General features: G+C 39.3%; 1 protein-coding gene across 1 annotated transcript; it reads right to left on the bottom strand.

Moving 5' to 3' along the window:
* Nucleotides 1–5,518: 5,518 nt before the first annotated feature.
* Nucleotides 5,519–27,652, bottom strand: LOC113680038 (peroxidasin). The gene is made up of 18 exons (XM_089189647.1): nucleotides 27,229–27,652; nucleotides 18,992–19,063; nucleotides 18,803–18,874; nucleotides 18,623–18,694; nucleotides 18,022–18,093; nucleotides 17,831–17,902; nucleotides 17,062–17,222; nucleotides 16,222–16,503; nucleotides 15,641–15,913; nucleotides 15,053–15,328; nucleotides 14,290–14,559; nucleotides 12,006–13,670; nucleotides 11,367–11,604; nucleotides 10,159–10,367; nucleotides 9,376–9,701; nucleotides 8,391–8,513; nucleotides 7,694–7,787; nucleotides 5,519–7,390 (listed from the first exon to the last, which is right to left on the bottom strand). Exons 1-18 carry the CDS (start codon nucleotides 27,435–27,437, stop codon nucleotides 7,386–7,388), a joined length of 4,491 nt encoding a protein of 1,496 aa, XP_089045773.1. The 5' UTR covers nucleotides 27,438–27,652; the 3' UTR covers nucleotides 5,519–7,385.
* Nucleotides 27,653–27,796: the final 144 nt, after the last annotated feature.

The raw sequence follows: 27,796 nt of genomic DNA, 5'->3' as shown, positions 1-27,796 counted from the left end.
GATTCTCCCAACCTCCCAAGTGTTTACATCAGGCTATGATAACACGGAAACCATTTTACATTTCTTCAATGTCAATTACATGGCTAGCAGAAGGTACTTACCCATGCAGATTTAAGTGCAGGCTGTATTCGTTGCTTATGGCTCCGTGTGACTTATATCCTCGACAAGGCGTGCAATGAAACAATTACGACCTATAAATCGCGCAAGAAACGGCTGGCGGGGAAAGAGAGGGAATGGAGAGGGATTGAAGAGCTAATTTCTCAGATATGAATTCGGGGAAACCCATGATTAGATTCGGTATCATATTTCTGGTGATCTCTTTCATTCTCCACAGAACGTGTTCAATAACGTAACTAACACATGCAGTGAGAGATCCCGTTTTAAGACATTTAAGTAGTTATGATTCGCCAATCGTTAATCTTCATGCGCCTGTGATTGTATCAAAAATAGAACATTAAAGGTTTCTCTCGCAGACCAGGGACTGTATAATAAAAAATGATCACACGGCTGAGGTTGCTTCATGTTTTTAGATGTAATAAAATTTGTGTAAATCAGCCTTTGTTCTATTGAAAACCATTTTTTTTCTTGTAACCAACCAAATTTATTCCTAATGTCTTTATTCTAAATGGAAATCCTGTTTCAATAAAAATGTATCATTTACAAGATCGAGCCACTACGTGTAGAAATTGTCATTTTTCCATACAGAAAGCTGTCTGTGTGCGACGGTTCCATCAATAGTCTTGCTCAATTGTTTTTATTTTCTAATTGTCCTAAGGAGGTTTTTTTTTATGCATTAAGGGTTTAAGATAGCAATATCTATGATGGGATGGGTGTATGAAATGTCAAAAATAAAACTTAGAACTTTTATTGCGCTCGGGGAGACTCGTGGTACCCTGTTCAAGCCACTTGGTAAGAGGATACGAGCTAAACCATGAACATCCCATTTTTAGCACCCTGCCTTGCCCTTTAGAAGACAAACTTAGCCGCTGAGCCTGCCATATCTTGGTACTGAACCAAAAGAATTTTTTTTCCAAAGAATTTGACTAAATTTTTTAGGTATTCGCCTGGCAATAAGCTAAGCTCTCGTCGGTGCTGTCACACGTCAGTGGCGAGCAGGCGAACAAGATAAGAGTGCGAGAGCTCTGCAAGGATACTGGAACAAAAATGACCCTTCGCCGAGCTCTTGCACGCTCGCTTCGCTAACCGGCCCGAGTCTCGCTGGCCTCGTTACCTGTGTCACAGCGCAAATTAGCGCGCGCTAACAAGCTGTGAACCTACCAGAAGTAAAATAAAAAAAGTTTCTGACAGTAAGGTGTCGGGATGTCGAAATATGCCCTTGTTTAGGGTAGGGGATGGGGTTGGAAAAGGAATATAATCAAGGGCATTTTTCAACCGGATAGATCTCTGGTTTGTCTTCATTCACCGAGAACCTGGCACACTCAGCCACTTTTGACAAATTGGCAGGACATGTAAACAATTTTTTTAAATATATGAAGACTACACGTTTTGTATTATCAAAATCTCCCTTGCGTGACTCGATCAGCTCATCAGTAAGGCACGCAACAAAATAACTTTCGCATTCCGAAGCAATACAAAGTCTCAAAAACAGCTAAAATTTTCAAGACAATAATGATATTGACTTTCTTATTCTATAATGAATGTTTATACTCCAACCATTGCTAGCTCATCAATATTTGTGGGTGTCTGATATGATGTAATCTAATGGTTAAGTGATGTCTATTTCGGCGCTTACTAATCCAAACTAAATTTAGAACTGCATCGTCACGGTAAAATGATTGCGCAAGCGCCGTAGAAGAAAGATATAAAAGTGAGGATTTTTTGCAAGATTTTCATTTGAGAATTCAACCGGATTTTAAAGTTATCAAGACTGCTGCGAAGAGGATTTGGATATTACTTGAAAGAAGTAACGATGGTTGTCGTTTTCAGCAAAGAGAAACCACAGCACTGCGGAAACTGCAACGAGCAATTGGAGTCCATTTGCTTCCGATGTTTAGAGTGCGGAGAAATTGTCTCATGTCCAAAATGCAATCCAAGAGGTTGTCGTGAAGATGAGGATCCACCTTCAAGGCCGTGGGATCATCTTCCTTGTTCAAGGGACAGTTTCGCTAACCGAGGAAGAAGCTGTGAGGCATTACATGTTTCTTTTCCGAGAGGTGGTTTTTCTTCTCGAGGTTTCATGGCTCGACCAAATTTTCCCCCTACAGGTCCATTTCCTGGAGGAAATCGAGGCTTTGGATTCGGTCCTCGAGGATTCGGTCCTCGAGGATTCGGCGGGTTTCGTGCTTGTTTTCTTGCTAGTTGCCCGTTTCCACCGTCGTTCCGACCTGTCTCAGAACAAGGAGGTGTTGATGATTTCCCAGAAATGCATGACTGTAGTTTCGGTCCCTTTCCTGTTCGGGGCCACCCGCGTTTCCCTCGAGGGTTCCAGGGAAGGGGAGGAGTTTGTGGGCGTGGCGGGTTCTCACGAGGTCGAGGGGGTATGAGGCCATCTTTGAAATGTAATGAGTGTGAGTGCAATCACATGAGCATTTTTCCTGAAATAGTGAAGGAAAATGATGTAAATTTGAGGGAGGGTGCTAGTGTTGTTGATGGGGCTGAAGGAAACATACCTGATAATGGGAGGGAGATAAACAGGCAAAATATTGATGATGCCATGGGGGGAACTGATCCAAAGCCAGTGGATAAGAACCTTGAGGGGTAAACAGGAAGACTAAATGAACAAATCTAACTTTGGATGTCACCAGAACATGAGAACATATAATCAATATAATACATCATAAGCTTGTTTATGAGATCATGTTGCTTTAATTAAAGTGGTGTCAGTAGTAGTTATTATGATAACTTGTAAGATCATGAAAACATGAGGACATGTATTCTTAGTATGATAAATTATGAAATAAATGTTGATGTTCATGTAAATATCATGAGTCCAATTATCTTTTGGTTCAGAACATAACATAAGTCTGAAAATGTTTCTCACTTTTTGACCTGGTGCCTAAATAAATCCTCGTCGGTGACAACATTTTGGGGACTCAATTGTAAGTGCTCAGCATTGCTACTTGAATTTTAAGCTATTGGTTAGATGGATTGAAATGAGAAGAACTGAAGCATGTTTAGTTTATGATCCATGAAATATGGTTTAAATATCTTGAATATCAGACAAAACTTTACAATCTTTCCTGCCAAAAGGATGGTTTCAACCCAAAGGTACTGTTAATATGATAAGAAGTTATGTTTTCAGTACCTCAAAAGATGTCTGATTTCTGATGAAATCCCTCCTTTGCCCCAACTTTTCTTTTACTGATGCACATAAATTGCATCAGTCTTTAAACATTCAAAACCATATATGCAGTCTCCTCAGAATTGATCCTTGACCTTTTGTGAAATCATTACATTGTATTACTTCTGTTGAAACCTTTCTTAAACGTTTAACTCCCATGATTGACCAAGACAGAATTTCACCTTATAATATCAATAAAATATTAGGCAGGCAAGTGATGAGAATTAAGAAAAATATCAATTGTGGGATTACTGATTAATCCGATACCAAATTCTCCATACAAACTTAATGAGAATCATTTGGCAGACAGTAAGGAGAATTACTAATGAGATCTCAGGAGTTTAGGGGTTACATGACAAACCATCTGGTAGGTAGGTTACCATGCTTGCATTATTACTAATTCTGGAAATACAAGTTTGCCCCAGTTTGGACATGATAGGTGATAAAATCTTATTCTATCCCTGGACTTTAGAAATTCTCCTCTGTACCAATTTATAGAAATCACTTGAGTGATTATCGAGTAAAAACTTTTAAATTTCTCTTGCATCTTGAATAGTCCAACCTTTACATCATAACCAAAGACCTCTCTTCTCTAAAAATAACTTTGGACTCCATATTTTTACATAATATTATCTGTCTTTGTAACTCTGTAACCGTAGATAGAAAATTATTTCCAACTTCTGTAATCTTTTTGTAACCTACAAATCTGGTGAGCATACAGCACATTCATTACAGACATGCAGCCTGACTTGCAGCCTGACTGGCAACTCAGAAAGGCACATGTACTGTGCTTACTGGAGTAAGAGCTGTGGTGTTAATTCAATTTTGTTGGCATCTCAAATAATGCACTTTTTCTGAGGGCAGCACTGATTTGAGTGTGGTGCTTATTCAAAAACTGGATACAACAAAGTTCTACTTTAATTCAAGGATAATAGTGAGAGACTTCTTTTCATTAATTTCATTGACCCTATGGCTTTGTTGACAGCGCTTATTCAAAAGTTGGGGGAGAGGGGTGGGTTAAAACTCTTTTGATGTAATGATACATTACATCACCTAGCGTGCATGATGAAATATCAAATCTCTAACACTCAAGATATCCAATAGTTTATGTAATATTGAAGATTTTGAAGGAATTCTTTAAATTAACTCCCAATCCAGGCCACACCACATCTTTTTTTTTTTTGTCCCAATTGCAGCATTCATTTGGGATCTGTGCTTTTTCATGCATGCCTGTAATGTTTTGCCATCATCTTTTAGTCCAACTGACATTGTTAAAAACACTAAACTTCTGGCCACTACAAATAACAAGCCAAAAGCTGGATAATACCCTCCCCTCTAACTAAATTATAATCCTAAAATTTTTTTCATCTCAGAAAAATATTTTGTGGTTATTGAAGAAACAATGAATTTCCCACTGGCAATGATTTAAACTAGTGTTTGAATATTTTTAACTACAGTTATGGGTATTTCTTTTTTAAGCAACTTTTCTTACTTGACAAATACAATTGTATTACTTGCTGTGAGAAAGAAATCTCTATTGAATTAAAGGTGTAAAATTTTGCACATGGATTTGTCTATTTATTGTGCATTTATGGTTTACCCAGTTCAAAGTGCATAGCATTATGATTTACTGTTATTTCAGTACATAAAGTTTTCAAATTGTTAGACCAGAGTATTCCTCTTAGCTCTCTGGAGAGAGGATATTAGGAATTTGCTTCTAATCTTGAGAGCAAGACCAGCAATGATACCAAAGAACTTAGTAGACTAGTAATTCATTGCGTGTTTCTTGTGATCGGACTGGTCACCTTGATTGCAGTAGTCATGCTATTCAGCATAATTTTGAATGATAAGGTGAAAGACAATCAAATTAAATTGGTTGATGAAGAATGGAATGATGTAGGAATTAAATCTGGTCATTTTTTCTGGACTTTGCTTTTCAAAACTGCTTTAGGCCACTACCCAACCTCCCCTTGTTCAACTCCTCTCCGGCTTTCCAACCTCTTAGATAACGCATAACGCTCTGAAAGGGTTTTTTTTATTTCTTTAGGGTCGTGGGTAATACAGAGCCCATCAATTGCAAACTTAACAACTAGTAAAGGAAAACAAAGCCTATTGTGTATTTTACGCCAACCCTTCGTTTGATTCCTTTGTTAAAATAAAGATTATTTCTAAACCAAAAGCCTCCCTGTGTAAAGTAAAGACCACGCCTCGTCATGAGATTAAAAATTTTACTGATGTTCAAACATTATCCAAATTTCTACAATAATACAGCTCTACAAGAATAGCAAAGCTGGCGCAAGCTGAAGCAGAGCACTTAGTCCAAGTTCTATTAAAGGGAAAATGAACTATTGATCGACAAACTTTTTAAATAGGACTTTTTTAATCAATAGTTCGTTGTCTTTCTCTAAACCCTTTAACTCCCAAGATCTGATTCCTAATTCTCCCCTCTAGCTGCTAAACATTTCCTTGTAAATTGATTACGAGAATTTGGTGCTAGCTTAAGATAACAATTTCTACCTGATAAGTTTGAGTATTCTCATGACCGATTTGATGAATAAAGTATGGAGAGTATAGAAAGAGGAAACATGTTAATCACTTCTGGGAGTGAAAGGGTCAAGAGCAAAAGAAGCGGTCGACTCCGATGTCTGGCGCTTACGCGAACAAAAACAACCCGTAACATGAAGTAGAGGTTTTGGAGCAGTTGAAAACAAACGTTAATAATTTTCCAACCAAACACTGCGTGAAACGTTTGAAACACTCGGCATGAGATGTAGTAAACCCTGCGTGGACATGAGGTCCGTATTGGGAGAAAACTGTGCCCGAAGTGTGGAGACCAGCGCCACGCGAGCGGGTTCAAGTGTGAGGCAAGCGTGAGTGGTAAGCGAGTTACGCGCGAGGGGAGGTGCTACTTTGCTCGTCGCGTCTGTGGAGCCCGCTCGCGATAACCTCCGCTGGCCTGAAAAAAACAAGAAATGACAACTGTGTTGCAGGATAAGTTAACTCTGGTGGAACTTGAAATTATTGGTATCCAGTTTTTTAACAACAACCTGCTGGCAGGCTCTCGATAGGTGCTGCGGCACAATTGTCGAGGAACGGCTCGAGACGCGCACCTTTCCCGCTCTACTCGAGGTTACCGCTTTTCCTGCAGCGCTAATAAGAGCCTGCTTTTATGCCGGCAAGGCTGTGTTCACAGAGCGGTCCTCCCGCCGTGCTAATCACTGCCTGGTCGTACACTTGAAAGACTGTGATTATAATCTTCCTCTTCAATGCGTCTCGGACGAAGATGACTTTGATGTAAGTCCATAAGAATGCAGTCAACAGTTATTCAACGAAGCAAATGTGACACGTGCAGGAAATTTACTAAACTGCAAAGCAGAGAGGTGAATATCCACCATTTAACCGAACAGAGAGAAATAATTGTTTTGATAAATACCACAAGATAACTAAAGAATTAATTTCTATCGGTCAATATAAGGAAGCATGATCGCAAATTTAACTCTTGACGAGCGGTTTTGTCTTTTCGGAGATGGATAGTACTTGACAATCACTTCCCAGCTGGGCAATCAGTGCACGTAATAAGCACTGTTACCCTGGGCTGCACATATAGCGAAGGGAGAAAAAGCCCTAAATCTCGACTGAAATCTCATTGACTCAAGAAAGAAATGAGAAAACAGAAAAAAAAGAATTTGGAGACATGATTATCATTTCTTAACTATTCACCACGCAAAGAACTTATGGAAAAAATTTACAAAATGCAATTGACTTTTAAAATGCATGATCTGAAAAAAATCATCATAATTTTCACTAAACGGCATCGCAATTTATGTTATCTATCCCATAAAAGCTCCTAAGATATAGCATCCATTACAGAAGAAAAATCTCTGCCCGAGGCACTGCAGCATATTGCAAGCAAGAAATGAATCTCATGTTAAAATACACGCCTGAGGTCTCCGTGGTCGCTTTAAGTTAAATCAGTCTCACTTAGAATCTTTCCTTGACTGCTATAAGAGACCAGGGAGTTTCCATGGTAACCGCATAAGTGACAGCTGATGCATCGTGGTACTTGACAAGCAAAGCCACCATTTTACTCTGTGCAAATAAAGAATTATTTAATGCTGTAATTTCGGAATAAGATTGTATAAATAGATCACACTCTATCTGCGTTTTTGCCTACAGTTCGTCCTGACGCAAATTATTTTAAACACACAGTCACTTGTTCATTTTTTTTCAGTCTCAGAAAAAAACTCTTAAATATTAAATTCCTCTAACGCAGCGTGAAAGCAGTGTCAGCACCTTAGAAAATGTATGAAGAGCAGTATGGAGAATATGCATACTGATGTTATGGTGTAAGGGATTAAAAGAAGAAAAGTCAACCTCTTTTTTCCAACTTACCTAAACAACGCGGGCAGCATTCATTATCATCCTGGTAATATTCCTTACATGAAACCTCTTTGCATATTATTTCATTACACTGAACTTCTCCGTCCTGCAAAAAAAGGGTTCTTTTGTTATCCCCATTTGATCACCGCAGGCAGTATTCCTTAGCATAGTGGCACTGTGGGGACAACAGTTACTCCCAGTACTTAATGAACCAAAGGGAGGGGGTGGAATGGGGTGGTAGGGGAAGGCGGAAGGGGGGAGGGGTAGAAGGGGGAGGGTCGAAAGGGGGGAGGAGTTGGCAGAGGCGGGAGCGGCAGGGAGGAGGTGGTACATCACAAATTTTTACAAGGAGAGCCCCTGTTCCCAAATCTAATCCCTCCTGGTTACCATCATGGATACATTTTTAATAACACTTCACTCGAAGATTTCATTCGCATCGATCCACGCGAGGCCATGCAATATCATCTACATGTCATTCTAAATAACATGTTATTAAGGTAGATTAGTACCTAATATGAATGAAGTACAAATGACCAATGGTAGAAAGGTTTAATACGGACTGCAAATCACAACATAGGAGTCATCGATCAGGCGAACATTTTCAAAATGTACAGCAATACCAGCAGAACAGAAGGGGAAAAAGGTCTTCTGCATTAGACAAAGAAGTGGTTACACTTGATTTTAGGATTTTGAAAACAAAGTCACTTACTTTGCATGAACAATGGGTACAAATATCTTTCTGCCACGTTTCACCCTCTTGACGAGCACTGCCTTGAACAACTCCACAACTTCTTGTTTCTTTCGTTTTTGCTTTTTCTTTTGTTTCTCCAACCTGTTTAAAGAATTAGCATATCAGTTTGATTGTGAGCTGTAGAAAGCATTCACCTGCCTAGCCCCAGTCTGCGCGGCCATTCATTTAAGTTCGGCTTTCGCGCGGATCATGCAAATTAAAGGTAAGAGCTCGAGTTAAAATGCAATCCCGAGAACGTTCTTATGCCAGCCGTATTCCAAAATCGTCACGTAAATTGCCCTGTCGTCGAGTGTCGCATTTATGTTATTGGTATTTCCTTTGTTATTCGTGTTTCCTGTAATTCGTTTGTTCTATGTCATTTCCAATCTTGTAATTAGTTGTTCCGTTTTTAATGTGTTATGTTCGTAATACTATATATACTGACAATGACGTGTAAGTAGAAGGGCTCGATCGAGTCGTCAAAAAAATTAAACTCCTCTTAAATTCATAGCTGGTGAGTTGGTTACATAAGCTACCTCCATACAAAATCTATTACAAGTAAAATGAGCAGTATATTAAGTATAAAACAGGAAAACACTATTCAATGTTAATGCTTCACCCAAAGGTCTGAGGTTCGATTCCTCATGGGAATCCAAATTTTTCTTTGTTCCACGCTCGTGACAACAGGATAAAACATCTCAATCAATGCTTCCGATATCTTAGACCAATTAGATTAAAAAGTTACGTAATTTTGATGAATCATTAAGTTTAGAACTAAATCAAAGACAATAGCCACAGCGTTTCCACATGTTTACGGGTCAAACAAGAGACGAAATCTTGGTTCAATTTATGACTGAGCGCACGCGTCTTTCATGCATTTTACAAGCGTATAATACGTATAATACATTTCCAAATATGGCGCTTGAAATTAGCTTTAACACGACTTCTCAGGATAGGCACTCGCCTGTTTTTGTAGACTTTTAAATGCGTCTTCTAATGTGGTCAAAGTGTTAGCCATTTTTGCTACTGTATTTTCAAGAAGTTGAACTCTTTTATTCAAACTCAAAATGTTTTCTTCCGAGGTAAACTCAATTACTCCTTCTTTTTCGTCCTCGGTTGGCGATGTAACAAGCTTCTCTCCTTCTTCCAAGTTCGGATCATTATTTTCTTCCTCTTCCTCGTGTTCTTGATTTTCTGTTTCTGAGAAATATTCCTCCACTGATCGCTTAAACAAACGTCCCTGAATATGATTACTGAACGTAGGGGTGTTGTCTGGGGTGGAGCAGTGACCTGAAGACAGGAATACGTAATTAGCAGGACTTCGAATCAAGTTGACAAGGCTAAGCTGGCGATATTGCCAGACACAACCCTGTTCTAATACCACATACTACTTATATTATTTCTGTATTTGACAAAGTATTGCATTTGACAAAGTACTGTTTTAAGGAACAGTGCAGTTTCGTGAAAGCAAGTAATGTAGGTTAGCCAGTGCCCCTGGCATGCTTGTATGTTAGATAATAATGTTAGTGCTGCGAATTGTGTAATTTGTGGTAGTAGATCTTGAAAAATGAATAAGATAAAAATACAGAACTCTTTGCAACATCTAGGGGATGATTTGTAGAGGTATGGGAACAATTGCAGAGAGAGAGTATATCAGATCACGTTAAGTTCCCCAAGAAAAAAAAATAGGATTGAAAAACAACGACTCTTATATGAAGTTACATTACTTAAGTGACTTGATACAAACCATGCTCGCAATATTTCCACATACGGAGATCCATGCGGGGAATTGAAGAACACGACACATATCCCTCGGGGTAGGTGGCGCGGAGAAATACGTCCCGCTGAACCCGGTCGATCGCATCCCCGTTGTCACACAACACGCTGGCCAACGACGTTTGTTTGATTTGAATCAACTGAGAATGATCAAAAGTGGATGGGCTTTCATACCAGAATCTAAAGGAGGAACGAAGACGTTAGCACTTCTTAGTTTTCTGAGGGGAGTTCAGAGTCTTTTTCTAGATTACGCTATATCGGTGAAAGGGAGCCACGTAGCAATATCCTGCGTCCTAAACAAGTCTTTGAGAGACATGAAAAATTGAAATAACAAACTTCAAAGAGATGATATTGTAGAAAGAAGGAGCAGGATGGCTACGAATGGCGAGGGTTGACAAGCTCAAAAGATCCAGGTAAAAGGTGACAGAGCGCCTACTAATGTATGAGGATAAAGGGATTTTTCTCATGAAATAAAAACAGAAAAGGACTCAAAAGGTCTCTGCTGCATGAATTATAGTTAGATTCCATAGTGTGAGATTCCTGTTGGCTTGATAGAAACCGAGAGAAAAGTTAAGTTTAAGTATGGCTTTCTCCCGGCCATTCGCTTTCAAATTGATTTTAAAAGAATTCAACGTTTAACTACCAAGATCTTTGGTATCAATCCCAAATACTTCTTATAATTCAAGATTGGAGAAATTGGAGTTTAATCATACAAAACCCATGCGTTGATATTTTTTAAATTTTCAATCCTAAGCAAAAAGTTCTTTTTGGTCACTCCTCGAAGTGAAAGGGTCAAACCATTGAAGAATTTTTGCTGTGTCCTAGAGATCTTATTTAAAGGTTCTCTTCCATTAAGACTAAGCTGCTAGCAGTCAAACAATCTAAAAAAACAATCCAAAGTATTCCATCAGTCTAACAATCAGCTGGACAATTCTAAACTTCAATATCAGACACGCAAACTTGGATCCCTCAAGCAGCTACTCAATGAATCTTTACAGTTCGAATCATTCGGTCAGTTTATCGCTATCTTGGATAAACCTCGTAACAAGCAACTATTCGGGAAAGGAGTCTGCGCAGAGCACCTCAAAAACAACCCATAATCATTCGGCCATCGGACATTTTGTCCTGGAACATTCGCGTGAACAGGAAGAACGGAAAGTAATTCTAATCTGTTCTTACCTATCTCCAGCTCTCGTTCGTCTAAACTGTTCAGCAATGATACAAGTAAATGTTGGTCCAACGAGGGCACCAGGTGCCAATTCCTCCAGGAGTCCTCCCACCCACAAGTCGATGTTTGATGGATGTTGATACAGTTCTTTCAACTTGGCGCGAATATCGCTATCCACAATCTCGTTTTTAAGATCATCAAATGTTTCTACCACGGAAAGATTGCAAAGACCACGCCAACTATTGTATCCTGCAAGAAACATGTAAACAATATATTTTCTTTTTACAGATTATTCCGGCATATATATAGGATAAACTATATACAGGGAAATAATCTTTACTAAGCAGTTCATTTGTCGCCTCTTTTGTATGAGAAATGTCATCAAAGTTATTTACACATCTTAAGAGTTTGTGAGGGTGAAGCTTGACGAAATATTTAGACGAACCAATAAACGTCCTGTGAAACTGGAGCAGCGCATTCATAAACCGAGTTATCAAGCAACCTTGGTTGCATGCTTTACCGCTAAACTAAAGAGACCACATACCAGCTTTATCTGACACGTACCCTGCATACTCCGCATCACAATAATCGACATTTCAATTGAAGATGGTAAGGTGAGGCAGGTTTACAAATAATTTCATCTCGCATACCTGGTAACGCATGATCCCGTCCTCTCTGTATGTTGAGCGCACCAAGATCGAGGGCTACCTCATGAGCCATTTCAAAGAGCCTCTCTGTAAGCTCCGAATTTATAAGCTGATGTTTGTCATCTCGACTCTTGGCGGCCCTTCCAAAGAGCCCACGCAAAATTGGGTCCACTCCACCCTCGGTGACCAGCCGATAGGGTGAGAAGAACGCTTTGTGTAGAGGAATATTTCCTTGCTCGATTGGTTGAAAAGAAGAGTTGAGACGGAAGAGTATCGGATTGATTAGTCCGTGACCAAACCTAAAGGCTGCTGTTGCAAAAGCGTTAACGATCCCTGCATCAATATTTGGTTCGTATCCATTGTAGGTCCCCATGAGAGCCATTCCTTGAGGGCCAAGAATCTTAGGGAGCCATTCGGTGTAGGAAATATGTTGCATCTCGGCCCCTACTATTTTGCGTGCCTCGTGGTACACTTTATCCCCATCCCAGTGGGGATTCAAGTCTCCTAGCTCCTGCGCAATGCGGTTGTGTTCGCGCACCCATATTGTGTGCATCGACAGCAGACCGAGCTGTTCGTTGGCGCGGAAATCTCCCGCAAGGAAACACGGGACAGGACTGTCTTCGGATTGAAGACATTCAATAGGAGTGTCGCGGTTAAAGGGAAGCAAGGGTTTTCCACTGCCGATGCTGGAGTTTGATTTAAGAAGTCCTCTACTTTCTAAGTCTCGTAAGTTCATCACTTCCTCTTTTGATGAGCCATAAACATTTGATGCGTCGATGTACGAGGTGATTTGGTTCATCTGTTCCCGGGGAGTGACAGCACTGAAAAACACGGACGTCATCCCCGTGCCACAAACTGCACTCGAACGAGTAAAAGGCAGACATTTATGTCCATTATTATTGATGCGTTTGTCGTTGTCCGGGATTGCGATAGGAAAACATGGTGGCTGATTATCACAAAACCCGTAATTTTTTGTGCAGTCGAGACCATCGCTGAACCTGAGCGTGCTTAAGCTACTCACAATAAAATCGATATCGTGATCGAGGAATTGCCCCCACTGCATCAACATGTGAGTGAACTTTTCATCTTCGCTGACTTCTTTAGATGATACCAGTTCTGTAGATACAAGACGCGCGCTCGGGCGCCCCTCCGTGTCCTGCCAACCCACTGGCGTGTTGTAACCATTTTCGTAAACGGGACTTAGCAGGCGTTTAAAAGGTGTCAGTGAGGCTCCCCACATTGAATGCTGTAGATTGTTGCATGTACCATCGATCGTGCGGTACTTGAGGTGGAAGCACATGTCAGAGCAGTTATTGATTCTGCGATGAGCGCTACATCCTGACAAGTTGGCAATAACACTGACGTGCTGCGGAGACAACAGATGGAAGAAATTGTACTTCTCGTTGCTAATGTTTACCCTATCCATTTCTTTGACGTGCTCGTGGACAAGCTGGATCGTGCGTTCGAAGATTTCGGCAGATTTTGCGATCTGTTGTGCCGCAGGAGATGGAAAGCGAAACAAAGCGAGAAGATCGCTGGGTTTCCTTGGTTGTGAAGAAGAAAACAGCATTTTTATGCTGGCGTTTATTGCTCTGTTAACGTTTTCCCTGGCTATACCAATTGTTCGGTTGATAACATCAATGCCGATACGGTTTTCATCCGAGGGAACTGAAAGGCAAGATTCCTCGTTCGTTTTTATGCTATTTCTAACACTAACATAATTTAAGACTACCATGTTCTACAACGTGCTTCCTTAACCATGTGTGAAATTCACGGGAATAAGACGTGCATATCGAGGAAGCGGCGGATTTTTTGATGGCTGGAGGCATCCTAGCGAAGTAAATCTTTACTATCTTGTAAGCATGCACAGTAACGCCTGCCCCCCTCACCCCCCTTTCCCTCAGTTTAAATGAGATCTGTGTCTTCAGCAATAGCAAAAAACTTTCAGGAAGTATTAACGTTTCGTTTAAGGTAAATTGAACAATTAATGAAGGAGCCGTACCATCTCTTTCTGGGAAGTCGCTCCTTTTAAAACGCAGCAAATTTTTTTACTTTTGTTTCACTTTCATTGTACTTTGACAAAAACAGACGGCCATTGTGCCTGATGCTTTCCGGGAGGAAAAGTGCTAAATAGAAAGTAAAAATGGCAAAACTGACCGACGCTGTTCTAGTCAAATAATATCCTGTCATGATGATTGTACAGAGAAAATAGAATTTTGTCACTGCAAAATTCCTAGAAATAATAAATGCACGAGAAAATGGGGGTGAAAGTCAAGATAAATCTTACTCTGTACTGTTAGTGTCATCTGCGCAGACGCGGCGCCAATGCTGTTGCGTGCTGCGCATTCGTAACGCCCTTCATCAGTCTTTCCAACATCCCGGATGCTTAAGGTCCCGGATTTGCTCACAGAGTACCTGTTCGCTTCTGTGATGTGTACATTGTTTTTGATCCATGTTATTATTGGCTTAGGGGCGCCATAAGCTGAACAGCGAATTTCAACTGTGCGACCAGCGGTCACAATGATGTCTGTGGGGGATTCCACAATGGAGGGGGGAACTAAAAAGAAAGTGATGTAAAGACAAAATAAAAAGAGAAGAAAAGAGTTACTATTAACCCTTTCACTCCCAAGATCTAACTAGTAATTCTCCTTACTCTCTGCCATACTATTCTTATGATGTTAGTTCAGAGAATTTGGTATTGGATCAACTAATAATCCCATGATTGATATTCTTCTCTATTCTCATCACCTGCCTGCTTGATATTGTATTGATATTGTAAGGAGAAATTCTGTCTTGGTCACTTATGGGAGTGAAAGGGTTAACATCACATGTATGAGTGACGAACAAGTCTCAGGCTCTGAACGTTTGCTGTTAGCGTGCACTTGAACTTAATCAACTTCTGCCTGGTCTCCAACTTCAAAAAAAAAATGGCTACAAGGAATTCCGTAGTTTCTAGAGTGAATTCCCTTGGATTTCCCTTGGATATATAAAGGATATCCCCGCTGCACTGCCTCCCGCTAACTAATCGTAACTGAAGTCATTCGTCTAACCTCGAGGTTTCACCGTCAGAAATGCTCTCGCCAGTCTCACTCCGATGATATTAATTGCTTGGCATTCATACTGTCCCTGGTCACTACGTGACGCAAACAATATTCGTAAAGTCCCGGATGGCAGGACAATATGACGGTCTGGTGACGGAAGTCGGTCGCCATCTTTGGTCCAGGCGATAGCTGGTACTGGGTAACCGCTGACTCGGCAATTTAATTCTGTCGTACTTCCCTCTAATACTTCAGTATTTTCGGGTCTTGTAGTAAATTTTGGTTGAGCTAAATGAATGGTAAAAATTAAAGGAAAAAAAAGAAGAATAAACGCGTTGTAAAAATATTTTCGGGATCTGTTTTCTCAAGTATCGTACACGCTGCTTCAGCTGATCACTTAACAGCCAGCAGCAAAAACGAACGGAACAAAAAAGGTGCGCACAACTGCGTTTTGTTTTTTCGCTATTTCGAAAGCAAGCAATCGCCTTCGGCACCTAATTTATAAATCGTTCTCATTCTATTCTAAGATCCTGTGCTGGTTTTTAAAGTTGCAAAGCCGATAGAAAGAGGGTTTTTTTTTTCTAAGATGTCTCTTATTACCCGTCACAGTCAATCTGGTCGTCGCTGCCACGGCTCCCGCCCTGTTGGATGCGCGACATCTGTACATCCCATGATCAACGACGCGCACTTCCGGAATGTACAAATCCCCGGATGGCAAGACTTTATAATGATGAATAGAGGCCAGCGGTGTTCCATCTTTAGTCCATTCGATAACAGGCTTAGGGTTACCGCGGGCGCGGCAAGTGAAAGTCACTGGGTTGCCTTCAATAGATTCTACCTTGGAATGAGGGTACTGGACGAGAAACGGTGGAGCTAGGATTTAACACGACAAGTTGTCAGCTCAGATAGCAGCTGCAGAATAATTATACAAAGCTTTTAGATTTAATATGGAGAAAATCCACTTATCAATAGCTTAGAGAAGGTTTTCGAAAGGAATACCCCATGAAAAATAAAGGGGTGTCTTTCGCAAGGAAACCGAAAAGGGAATGTTCTGCTACGGTGAATTAGCAGAAAGTCAATTTTTAGCCGGAAAGAGGGTGAAATGGTATTCACACTAACCCTTATAAATCATAAGCGACCTCTTACATATTAATATACTGACACAGAGTATCATTTTGTACCTTCAACTCCGTGATAATTTAGTGCTGCCTTACTGACGATCTCCCCAGCAGAATTTTCTGCCACGCACTCATAATTTCCTTCATCGTCAAACTTAGGATCAAAAATACTTAGCGCGCCGCTCTCGCTCATGACATGACGTGTGTCCGGCTTTAGGGGCTTGCCGTTTTTCCGCCATGATATAGTCGGTGTTGGGTTGCCTGTGGCAAGGCATCTGAACAGCACCTGACGATCTCGCACTGAGACTTCTATGTTGGCCGGCGTTTTTACAAACGATGGTGGTACTGGGGATGGAAACAACAGATCAACATTAATAGCTGATACCACTGCCCACTGTATGGACGAATACCTTTTTTTTAAGGCAATATAATTAATAAAACGTTCAAAGACATAACTCTTGTTGATATCAAAGTAATATTTCCTTTTTCCCTTGTTTGCTAAATTTCCAGTTGTCCAGAAATTTGGCCCTGCGTTTGCTGGGAAACGTCCGTATTATCGAATGAAGCCTGAAGTTTCTATGAAACTCTCATATCCAAGAATTGCGAAACGATCGTTGATTCTGCGAAAAAGCCAGGGTAGTGAGGAATAGTGAAAACGTGGCGAGAAAACTGTTTGAAAGCAAGCTTGGCGTCATAATCAGAAACTCGTTGTTTTTTTTTTCCTGAGATACTCAACAATTTCTTCCACTCCTTCTCCACAAAAATTATTGATTATAAGATGGGGATTCAAAATAGACAATTGCCTTCCGTGAGCCCAGTTAGGCTTGTAGGTAATTCATTAGAGGAAAAAATAATTTAAAACCCTTGCAAAATCCTAGGGGGAAGTACACCAGACTAACTCACTGCAGTTGACGTCTTCTGGAGTAAGACGCACTAAAGCTGTCCCTCGTAGGTGGGGTGGTTCACCACAAGTAGCCGCTGTCTCCGTATTTGGTGTCTTCTTCAGCAGCTGAGAAAGCCACAGGACATCACAGGTACAGTTCAGTGGGTTAGAATCGAGTCGGCTGCGGTTAACAACAACTATACCTTAGCTTAAGAATTTAGTGCTTTCAACTTCATCTCTTTTTCGATAAGTCTTGTGCCTATGCGGGTAACGGAGGATTTTTAGTTTGGAATTCTAATTCGTAATTCCGAAAAAAATTACCTAAGATCGAATTGAATGGCGTTGAACCAACTCCAAAGATCATAACGTAAATCCATAAGAACCTCGTGGTTTGTGGGTAACTCTAAGTTTTATGAACATAGTGGTGACCGGTCAAGTTGTCCGAAAGGCACTACGACCGAAGTTATAAACTAGAGTTATATCGACCAAGGGTTTTTAGTCATGTTGGCCGAAACCCAGCATTTTGTCGCCCGAGATCTTAATTTGAGTAAACGGGAGAAACACGGTGAGTTGCTTATGAGATCAGGCCTAACTGTTCTTCACTTCAACCTCTCTGCATCAAGCAGGAAATGACCTGTAACACTTAACACTGTTAACTAACAAAGGCTTACAGATAGCGATGTAAATCCATGGGAGCTTCCTGATTCTTGGGAAAGTCTAAGTTTTATGATCACGAGAAGAGTACCCTATGATTTTTTAGCAGAAAGTGACCGAGACATCCAAACTTACAGTCTTCTTAATGACTCCAGATTTTTAAACAATCCCCTTGGAACAGATCTTAGGCGGTTGTGATGAAGATACCTGAAAAGCAACATCAGTTATTTTACATCAGCCATGAAAGCATTATTGAGATCAACCCAGGAGAACTAAACAAAAAGAAAACAAACTTTAAACGTCTGATTTTCGAAGCTTGAACTTACAATCGTTCAAGAGCGGTAAGGTCATTGAATGTGAATGCGGGAATGTCTTCTATTTCGTTCAGGTGTAGATATCTGCAAAAGGTAAAAATTTTTATTTCATTAAATTGGATAAAACATTAAGGAAACGAAGAGGCGTTTTCAAAGAGAGTGAAGGCGTATCTTTCAAGCAAGCATTTCATTCAACGTTACTTTTAATGTACGTGGACTTGTAGTTTTGAAGTCATACTTAGTAATTTGAAAGCTTTTTTGGCAATTTTCAATATCTAAGAAGGCTTATTTAAAATGACCCCTTATTTCAGGGAGTGGGAGGGGGATGTAACTGATGCAGTTTTACCGAGGCAGTTTGAAATTATCTTAAAAAAGCATGTAGACTGACTTAATCAAATGTTTCACAAATGGCGCTCGGTACTCTGCACCTGTAAGATAATACATTTATTCCTATTTAAGCTCTTGAATGTAAAAAAAAAAAGTGATCTAAATACGAGCCCCCCTAAGGTAACAGCATCTCGATATCTTCAGTCACGGAAAGGTTATTTGTAACCCTAAAGACCTGAATGCTTTAAACAAAAATAGTTCTGGGTTTGTTTTTCCCTTTACTTACAACTGCTCAAGAGAACGGAGGCCACTGAATGCATTCTCGTGTATCCGTTTAAGCTTATTATTGAACAAATATCTGCAAAAAATCATTAAATACAGTTGTGGATATATTTGCAGTAAGATAGTAATGCGTGAATCATTTCACGCTTACTGGATGATGATATCAAAAACGTTGGCTACTTACAGATATTTGAGTGATACTAATTCTGTAAAGGCCTCTGGCTCAATAATTTGAATGTTATTACCGCTAAGGAATCTGTCGGAAGTTAAAAACAGACGTTATAAGTACGTTACAAACTGCACTGTAAATGTAACAACAACAAAAACAAGTCAAATTAAAATGATCAAAATACTGAACGATAAAATTACTCACAGTGTGGTGAGGTATCGCAGCTGTGCCAGGTCCCCATTACTGATTACTGATATATTGTTGAATCTCAAATCCCTAACCAAAAAGAGAAATATATATATATATACTTATAAAAGAACAATAAAATGAGAAACAGTTATGAAAACAGAAGGGTTGTTTTTGAGAGAATGCATTGACAGGGCGTGAAATTGCGCCTAATACAGGCGCCAATGCGCCTAAATTTTTCACTTTGGCGACCAAATCCTGAAAGTTAGTCGCCAAATTGGCGACTAGAACGTTTCATCATAACCTTACCAAGAGATATAGTGAATTAAAAAGATTTGCAAAGATAAATCCGCGGCAAACTTCCTCGTTAAGTTTGTTTCCAAAACGCAGCACATGCATCTCGATCGATAACTAGACGCCATCGTGGATTTAGATGAGCCTGAAGGTTGTATATCATCCATCCTTGTGTCCACTTTGTAGCACGTTAAAGATCTTTTCCCTAACTTAATTTTGGAGGGTCTATCTAGAACGCTGACAGCGTAAAGAAAGATTTTGTTTGTCTTTGAAAATGGCGACCAACTTTTTTTGAATTGGCTACCACTTTGAAGAATTTAGTAGCCAAGTGGCTATCAGAAAAAAAAGTTAATTTCACGCCCTGATTGAGCACAGTAGTTTTGTTTCGACAGAGCACTGGCAACCCCCCCTCCCACGTTTTAACTGAAGCATGTCTGGCACGTGAGACTGATGTTTCACTTGGAGAAATTCAAAAGCAGTGACTTTTTTGAAGACAATTTTAAAAGAAATATTATGTCACTTATAATAAACAAACCTGTGGCTTAACCACCAAAAAAAAGTCTCACGATCCATTTTATTATTCTCCCTGCCACTAGCTGAACATTTTACTCTTAAAGTTGAAAGAATCTGATGTCATTTAGACGAGACCCAAATCTACTTGCGCTCGCTCGTAAGGGTAAAATTTAGGCACAGTCTTCGAACGCTTTTCGCATTTGAAACTTCATACGCATTAGAAATTTTCCATGCCAAAGGCAAGCAGAAAAAAATTGAAAGGCACCTTAGGCCTAGTTCAAACGTCGATCTTTACATGTACCGAACCTGACGTTTCTATTAAGTACATGTAAAGATCGACGTTTGAATCAATTAGGATCGGCAGATTTGTATAGACGTTTAAATCAACTGCCGCTCTTAATTATTCGAGTCGACCCAAATTGCAATTAGGTTCGGTACATGTAAAGATCGACGTTTGAACTAGGCCTAAGAGTGTTATCACTTCCAAACAGTGTTTTACATAAATAAAAACTATGCGCTTCTTATTGGCTGAAAACGAGTGCATTCTCGTGCAACACGAGTGCAAAGTTGTTACACTAGTGCAAAACACAAATAGCACGCGCACGCTTTCAAAATTTGGTCTGTTTTGACTTTCTGCGATGTTTTTTCCTGTAATTATTACCAAGAAATAACATGATTTCTCTTGCAATTTGGTGTGAATAAGCACTTTTAAATGTTTCAAAGACAACGAATTTTGGTTTTCTTTGAATAATTACTCGTGCTTATTAACACCAAATTGGACTCGAAATTATGTTATTACTTATACTTTCAAGTAGAAGCCTTCAAGTAAAAAACTTGCACTCATGCATCCACCTTAGAACTTCGTCCACGATTAATTGCAAAGGGATATTTGTGTCAGGCACTCCTGGGAGTTTGAGTATTATTAAGGGTCTAAGAAACTTAATCTTTTGGACTTCGGCCCAACCAGATAACTGGCATAAGTGATCTGAAGATATAAACTAAAATCCTACACACAACTAAAAAAATTTAAAAAAACGTGTTTTGGTCAACGTGATTCGAGAAGGTTTAAGAAACAATCGTGGATGTCTATCAAAAACAACTGATACACAAGGTTAAGAAAAGCCACTGGAAAAAGAACTTGAAGACTCGTTTTTCCTCCTTTCGAAAAATAAATGAGACACAGGGGACAAGTAGAGTTTCAAGTGGTAGCCACGCAAAATGATACCTTTTTGGACTTTATAAGCGTGCCGCCTACATGTCATAAATAGACACGTGCCTGTGATTTTAATTCGTTACAAAAAAAAAAAAATGATATGAACTTTGATTTCTGATACCTTAACCTGCACATATCAAACGTACCGCTTGAAAGAAATACAACAGCAATGAGATTAAGTTAAGCGAAGGGAAGCTTGAAATTCTGCCAGATCCATTTGAAATTTTGTCTTCTTGGGCAAGTCTTGCGTGCTTGATGCCCTAAGCATGCTTTGTCTTAAAGAAAAGATTAACAAGTGACTTCTCTAAACATTTTTGCAATATCTTGAAGGAAACAGGTAATGTGAATAGACAAGTTTATGAGCTTGGAGATGTTCTCTTGATCTGATCAAACACCCAATTCTCTCATGCAATTTCTGAGAAATTGTATGGCAACCAGAAAGGAGTGTTTCTAAACAGGTACCTGAAGTGAAAAGCGAGTTTGGTTGTTTTCAGTCTCCAATTTTTTCACCAACCTGTGAAATGTCTCAACACTAAAAAAAAACTTCAGTTCAGCTAAATTTCTGCTCAACCCTTCAACTTCCACGAGTGATTAGCAAGCAACTTCTCCATGCAATTCCAATAACTTATCTTGTAAATAGGTTACGAAAACAGAGAAGCTTATCATCCAGAGGGTGTTATTTTGGAATAAGACCAGATTCTCCTGTCTAACTTACGAGGAAAGGTAAAGTAGTAAGTATAGATAATTATCCATTTGAACTTGGGAGTTACAAGGTTAAAAATTTTTATAAAGAAGAAGAGCTAAGACAGAATAATTTAAAGGTGCAACTCATTTACACAGTTGATGACAAACAGCACTAAGTATCACAAAGCTAAATTCGTCCGCCTTGTCCAAATAAGACATCAATGGAAGTAATCCGAAAGATTAGCTTTTTAATGCTCTTAGTTTATCTGCGTTTAAATCTGTATGAGCTAATAATGTTCTCTTTGGTTTATTTTAGAACCTAGCAAGATCGATCGATCGATAGTGAAATCTTCCAAATAACACGCTCTGTTAGATACAGTGTATTTTGTTTCAGTTTGGATGTAGAATGTCTAAAGCTTTCATTTATGGCAGAAAACAACAGACTTTTCATTGTTTAAGATTAAAACGATGTGTAAAATAAATTAAAGTTAAAGCTTGAATGGAAAATTTTTCTCACTGAATATTGTGGATGTTTTAATTACACAATAGAGAGCTTATGCAACAAGGCAGACGGCAAAAATTTGAACCGCTTACCGCCTGCTTCGGCTGACGCATACTTAAGTAAAGATAACTGGGGTAACTGTGAAGAGAAAAAAATATTCCACTTTTCTCCGAATATATTTAAGTATAGGAGAAAATTTAGGTAAAATTAGGACTCATTTTTTCCCTCTGACGTCGCCAAATTCGTCCAAACCACCCTAAGCCAAAAAGTTGTCTACATGTTACATAAACCCCATTTTTTAAAATAAATCTTCGAGCTTTAAGAGATAAGAGTTGTATTGAGACAGTCATTGTTAATCTTCTTAATTCCATAGCTTAGTGAAATGTCTCTGAAGTAGTATAATCCTCTTTCTCTTAATCTGAAGCCTAAGCGATTATTTGCATGGGTGGTGAGTTCACCAACTACTCGTTTTGGTTGACCTTTCCTGCAGTAAATTTGCATGGGTACGTAAGTCTGGAAATTTGGATTTTTAAAAATAAATTTGACTAAATCACTCTACAACAGGCGTGAGAAATGTGCGACATGCCCTTAGAGAAATTGCTTAGTTAACCTCACAGCTTAAGAGGTTAAACCACAGGCTTGCACGGAAAAACATTGAATTCATATTATCGCATCGAAAAACCGCCCATGAAGAGATTTTGAGGGATTTTTTTAATCTCCTAAAATACTTCTTTTGTTTTTTGTTTTATTCTGAGTCAGTTTTCACTGGTTTTTAGCTTCCACGCTAGTTAGAACCTTTTACTGCTCATTACACTGTAATTTCCTTGCAATTTAAGATGGCTGGTGAATAAAGGCTGTTTAGTAGTAGTAGTAATCTTTGGCATCCTCATTAAAGAGGAGTAGTAATCTTTGGCATCTTCAATAAAGATTACTACTGCAACTAAACAACCTTTATTCACCATCCATCTTAAATTGCAAGGAAATTACAGTGCCATAAGCAGTAAAAGATACTAACTAGCGTGGAAGCTGTTTAGCGAAACAACATCGACAGCTATTTAAAAATTCAGATTCCAAGACATGTTTGGACAACAATCAAGATGAACTGAGCATGAAATAAAGCTGCGATGTTATATCATTCAGCTACTCCAATGCGGGCATTCTCTTCGTGTAATAACTAGGTTGAGTTTAATTAACCTTTTGACACCTAAGAGTGACTGGTATCCAATGTCTTACAATATCACCGCTGAATCACACATGAAGTTCACGAGAATTGTACAGCAACTGATCACCAACTAAAAAAGCTCTTGATTGTTAAACAAATTCTCCATGTCAACACATTAGGAAATGGTTGGAGAACAGTATAGGGGATATGTATGCTGATTTTAAGTGAGTAAAGGGTCATAGTATACTTAAGAATTGGTCGCACTTAAGTTTCACACCAAGAGGAAAAATAACGTTTTTTCAACCAACTTGGGGTATTTTAAAAACAATGGCCACCACGGGCTGCTCACTTCAACTGTCTGCATTTGATACTGTTACGGTTGCCACAATGACCGCAAATTCTAATAAAACTGAAAACTGTTAGATGTTCACTCACGCATACCGTGATACTAAAACCGCCGAGACCCCTAGAACCTGAAAGAGATCCTACAAACTTGTTATAATATGGATGGAGAGAAATAGTAATAATAATAATAGTAATAATAATAATAATAATAATAATAATAATAACTTGGTGCTCCTTTACGAGCGATTGAATGGTCCCCTAATGAAAGGGTTAGCAGGACGTTCAAAAGCTTTTAAATTACTGTAATGATTCGATTTAGCGCTTATTCACATTTGGTACCTCAAGGGAGGATGGTTATTCGAAACAGGGCGCTTATTAGGGACAGGGCGCTTATTCCCTTTTTTTGAAACATAGCAAAAAGTAATAAATAAGTATTTGATGTTTATTTGTAAAGGAACAAGAAGACTGGAAAGTGGATTTGTTGTCCTTGGATCCTTCCTGACTAGGACGATCAAGCAATCATCGCAAAATTTCAAAATTTTTCGATGAGATCACTCGTTTGAAGGAACTGTGCTCTCACACGGACATAAAAGATAATAGTTGAGAGACTATGAGGAAGACCACTGTTTTTGTAATGAGGCCACAGTTAATCTCAATGTCCAAACACTCTAACAATCCGTTTTTCGGTATAGGGGTGCTTGTTGGAATTTAGGTGCTTACTCAGTAAGGGCGCTTATCAGAATAGGGGTACTTATTAACAAAAAACCGAATCGAGGTGGGCACTTACCGGAGAGGGGGCGCTTATTGGAACAAGGGCGCTAAATCGAATCATTATGGTAACTGTTTTATTTTCAATACACATCCTTTCTACGCATAATTTACACCAGTGCGTAACGCACACACTGTAACAAGATGCCGGCCTTCATCGTGGCTGAAGCCCGCGAGTAAGCGTGTTTCACAACATCTTCTCTTAAAAGTCATGGTGATCTTCTTTACTAAAATAATAAGTGTTATTTACCATCAGAAAATAGCTGAGGAAGATGACATATGGAGGAAAAAGTCGGATAGATAATGATCCACTACCTCAAAAAAAGTTGCCAGCCAGCTCAACAAAGGCTGGGAATCGGCTATTTTGAGGATCGGCTGCGTCGAGCACTTCTGATTGTTTACAAGATCAAGCAATTGAAAATCACGTAATTTGAAAGTTGTGGGTCCCGATGATAATCTAGTTTTTGTATTATAGTGATAACTTTTCCTGTTGTTTAAGTTGAATCACACTCACCCAGAAAAGAACTCAAAGAATCACTGGCATGTAGATGAAATCAAAACACAGAGGACCAAACTTGTTATTTTAATTTTCGAATGTCCAGCTCAAGGCTTTAGAAAAAAGCCAAGTTTAGAAATAATTCAGGAAAGTATAGCCCATTACGTAGGTAAGGAGTGAGGCCAAATTGCAAGATGGTTTCAAGATGATTTTTCCTGTTGTATACCAATCTCGACATTGACCCCTTAAACCGCATTAAGACTATACGTGTGAGCGTGCGGTTTTTTTTTCTTACAGCACTTTGACCATTCCAACCGAGTCACATTCAATATATCTTAGCCTATCTTCAACTATGATGATAGGATTCAATCACAAGCCACGAAATCCCTTACATTTTTGTGGTTCAAGGCGGGAATTGACCAGCCCATCCCAATTGATGTTTAGAAAAAGAGAAGTGATTAATTTAAAACATAGTTTTGTCGATCGCAGGAAGTTGATAAGAAAACGGGAAAAGATTCAAATTCAACAAACGTTAAACATGCTCGGAACGTTTATTAAAGCGCGTGTTGTTAACGACTGATAAATGTTGAACTAGACATTGTAATTACTTCTAAATGACCGGCTGAGAATATATGAAAATCATCTATGTGAACTACGGATTAATTGATGAATACGTGAGTTATCTTCGCAGTAATCATGAACACTACTTAAGTAGTCGTGAAAATAAAACCTAAAGCCAGTTGCTTGTATTGATGACGAGAAATGTTCTTTGACGCGATCAAAAGTTCTTTTAAGTTCATGATTTTTCATTTGTTGACTAAGTCCTGTAAGTGTTTTCCGCCTGTACCTTCTGACACAATCTTGTTCATAGAAGAGAGGAAATCGAAGCAGATTTAGTAATTTATGTGGAACTTTACTTTCATCGGCAAAACAAGCGAATTAAGTAGAACAAGTAGCAGCGTCTTTCAGTTAAAGCATAGAGAGAACTAAAAAAGTTCTATCTTTGATAAAATCGATTATCTTCTTTTCCGGTGAAAATTCCTCATAATTTGTACACCCAGCTGAAAACAGCAATCTAACTGGTAGCATCTTTTACAGTAGTGAAACTGAATAACTTTCGATCTGAACATCAGCTTGATAAAACTTCTGAACTTCTCAAGTCTCGCATCCAACACAGCACACCACTGAAATGCGTTTCAAAAAGAGCAAATTGTCGCAGCACTGTAGTGACAAATTGTTCTGGTATGAAGGGCCTGTAATCGGAGCTCTTGACTTAAATATCAATTTGTAACATAAAATACTCGTTTCTAAGGTCTTCGAAAACTCGTAATGAGAAAATAGAAAAGTGGCTGTCTGACCATACGCCATTGAAATACTTTGCAATGAACTCAATGGGTGACATGTCACGAAATAGGAAGTGTTGTTTTCTTTCATTTCAAGATGGAACAAACAAGTTTTCACAAAACGTTTTATAACTCGCATATTTTGTGAACTGATGGGTCCAAAAATGCGTTTTTTGCGGAAAAATCTCTAGCATTATTCGACGTGGGACGTAAGAGAACTGTCACGAAATCCTTGCGATAACAGTAGTAGATCTTTTGATGAAAAAACTAATTTAATCTCGTGAAAAAATCTAATGGTTAAAAGTGTGGATTAATTAGTTTGAAGTCAAGCCTAAGTGGCCATGTAATAAAATCGTCAACATTTCAATTTAGAAAGATTTGATCACACCAAAATGTCTCTAATGGCGTCAAAATTATTTGAGATGCCACTCTCAAATGTCAGAAGGTTGTCTAGAGTGAATTGACCATGGCGGGCAGATGTTTGTGTTCATGCTAAGCCGTTATGTTATTAAAAATCTGTAAAATAAACTTTTCTCGTGTGCCTCATTGCGATACACATCCCGGCGCCGTTCGGGCGCAATTTCACTCAAACAATGGGATATGACACACCGATGGATTGTTTCCACTTTGAATCGCCGTCATCATAGCGACCGCAAATTTTAACGGGATCATACGATCGCAAGCCTACAATTCGGCAATAATTTGGAGTTTTAAGGAGCAAATGTAAAGCATGGTTGATCATCTATCGCATTTGGAAAGAACCCAAGTTTAGTCGGTATTTTAACTCACTCACGATACAAGAGATTCATGTTGTACTTAAATCCTCCCAAAGCCTTCTAAACAAATATCCAATATGACACCGAGTCGAACAGTGAGTTCATTGTGTATGCGAACAGCTCGCACGCGTTTGTAAAGACAGTTACAGCGCTACTTACAACACAACAGTCGAAGCTGGAACATTTGGTATTCTTGACAAAGAATGGTGGTTGCAGCGCACAGTTGGTCCGGCATGCGTCCGGTAACATAGACAATTCTCTGGGCAAGTTAAGCTACTCCTGGCCAAACAAAGCAGAAGAGCAGCAACGAAAAGTACGCGCCAGAAAGAGGACATTGAACGAGAGAAATCTACAATCAACGTCGACATTTCTCTGGCGCTTGCAACAACATGAAAATTTGTCACCCAAAAGTAGACTAACGTGTACTGATCGGAAGTGTCAGTGAAGCATGCTGTTTTTCTGAGGGTCGAGTTACGTTTCACGTTTCATCTGCGTTTTTCCTGCCCTACCTCTCAAATGACAAATCCTTCGATTGTTTACGCTGACACGGCGAGCGGATGTCCTGTCTTGTGCTGCACGATCCACCGACCGGTACTTTGATACAGATCATTCGCCTATTGTTTCCTCAACAATGACCTTGGATTTTGGAGCCAAAGATCGCCAAGATAACAGACGACGTATGGCGTCAGAAAATGAGAATGACATTTTTACAAACAGACCCGAAAAT

This window comes from Pocillopora damicornis, chromosome 12 (genome assembly GCF_964200805.1).
Source record: "Pocillopora damicornis chromosome 12, jaPocDami1.2, whole genome shotgun sequence".
NCBI classification, from domain to species: domain Eukaryota; kingdom Metazoa; phylum Cnidaria; class Anthozoa; order Scleractinia; family Pocilloporidae; genus Pocillopora; species Pocillopora damicornis.
Note: the sequence above shows the minus strand (reverse complement) of the source record. Positions and strands in the feature narration are given on the sequence as shown.

What these genes read in the sequence shown, in the direction of transcription:
- LOC113680038 (XM_089189647.1), bottom strand. Translation starts at nt 27,437, where the DNA reads ATGTCGACGTTGATTGTAGATTTCTCTCGTTCAATGTCCTCTTTCTGG. An exon ending in GACCAGATTGACTGTGACGG is followed by an intron (nt 15,329 to 15,640) that starts GTAATAAGAGAC and finishes CCATTCATTTAG; the next exon opens with CTCAACCAAAATTTACTACA. An exon ending in GATGACACTAACAGTACAGA is followed by an intron (nt 13,671 to 14,289) that starts GTAAGATTTATC and finishes CTTGCCTTTCAG; the next exon opens with TTCCCTCGGATGAAAACCGT.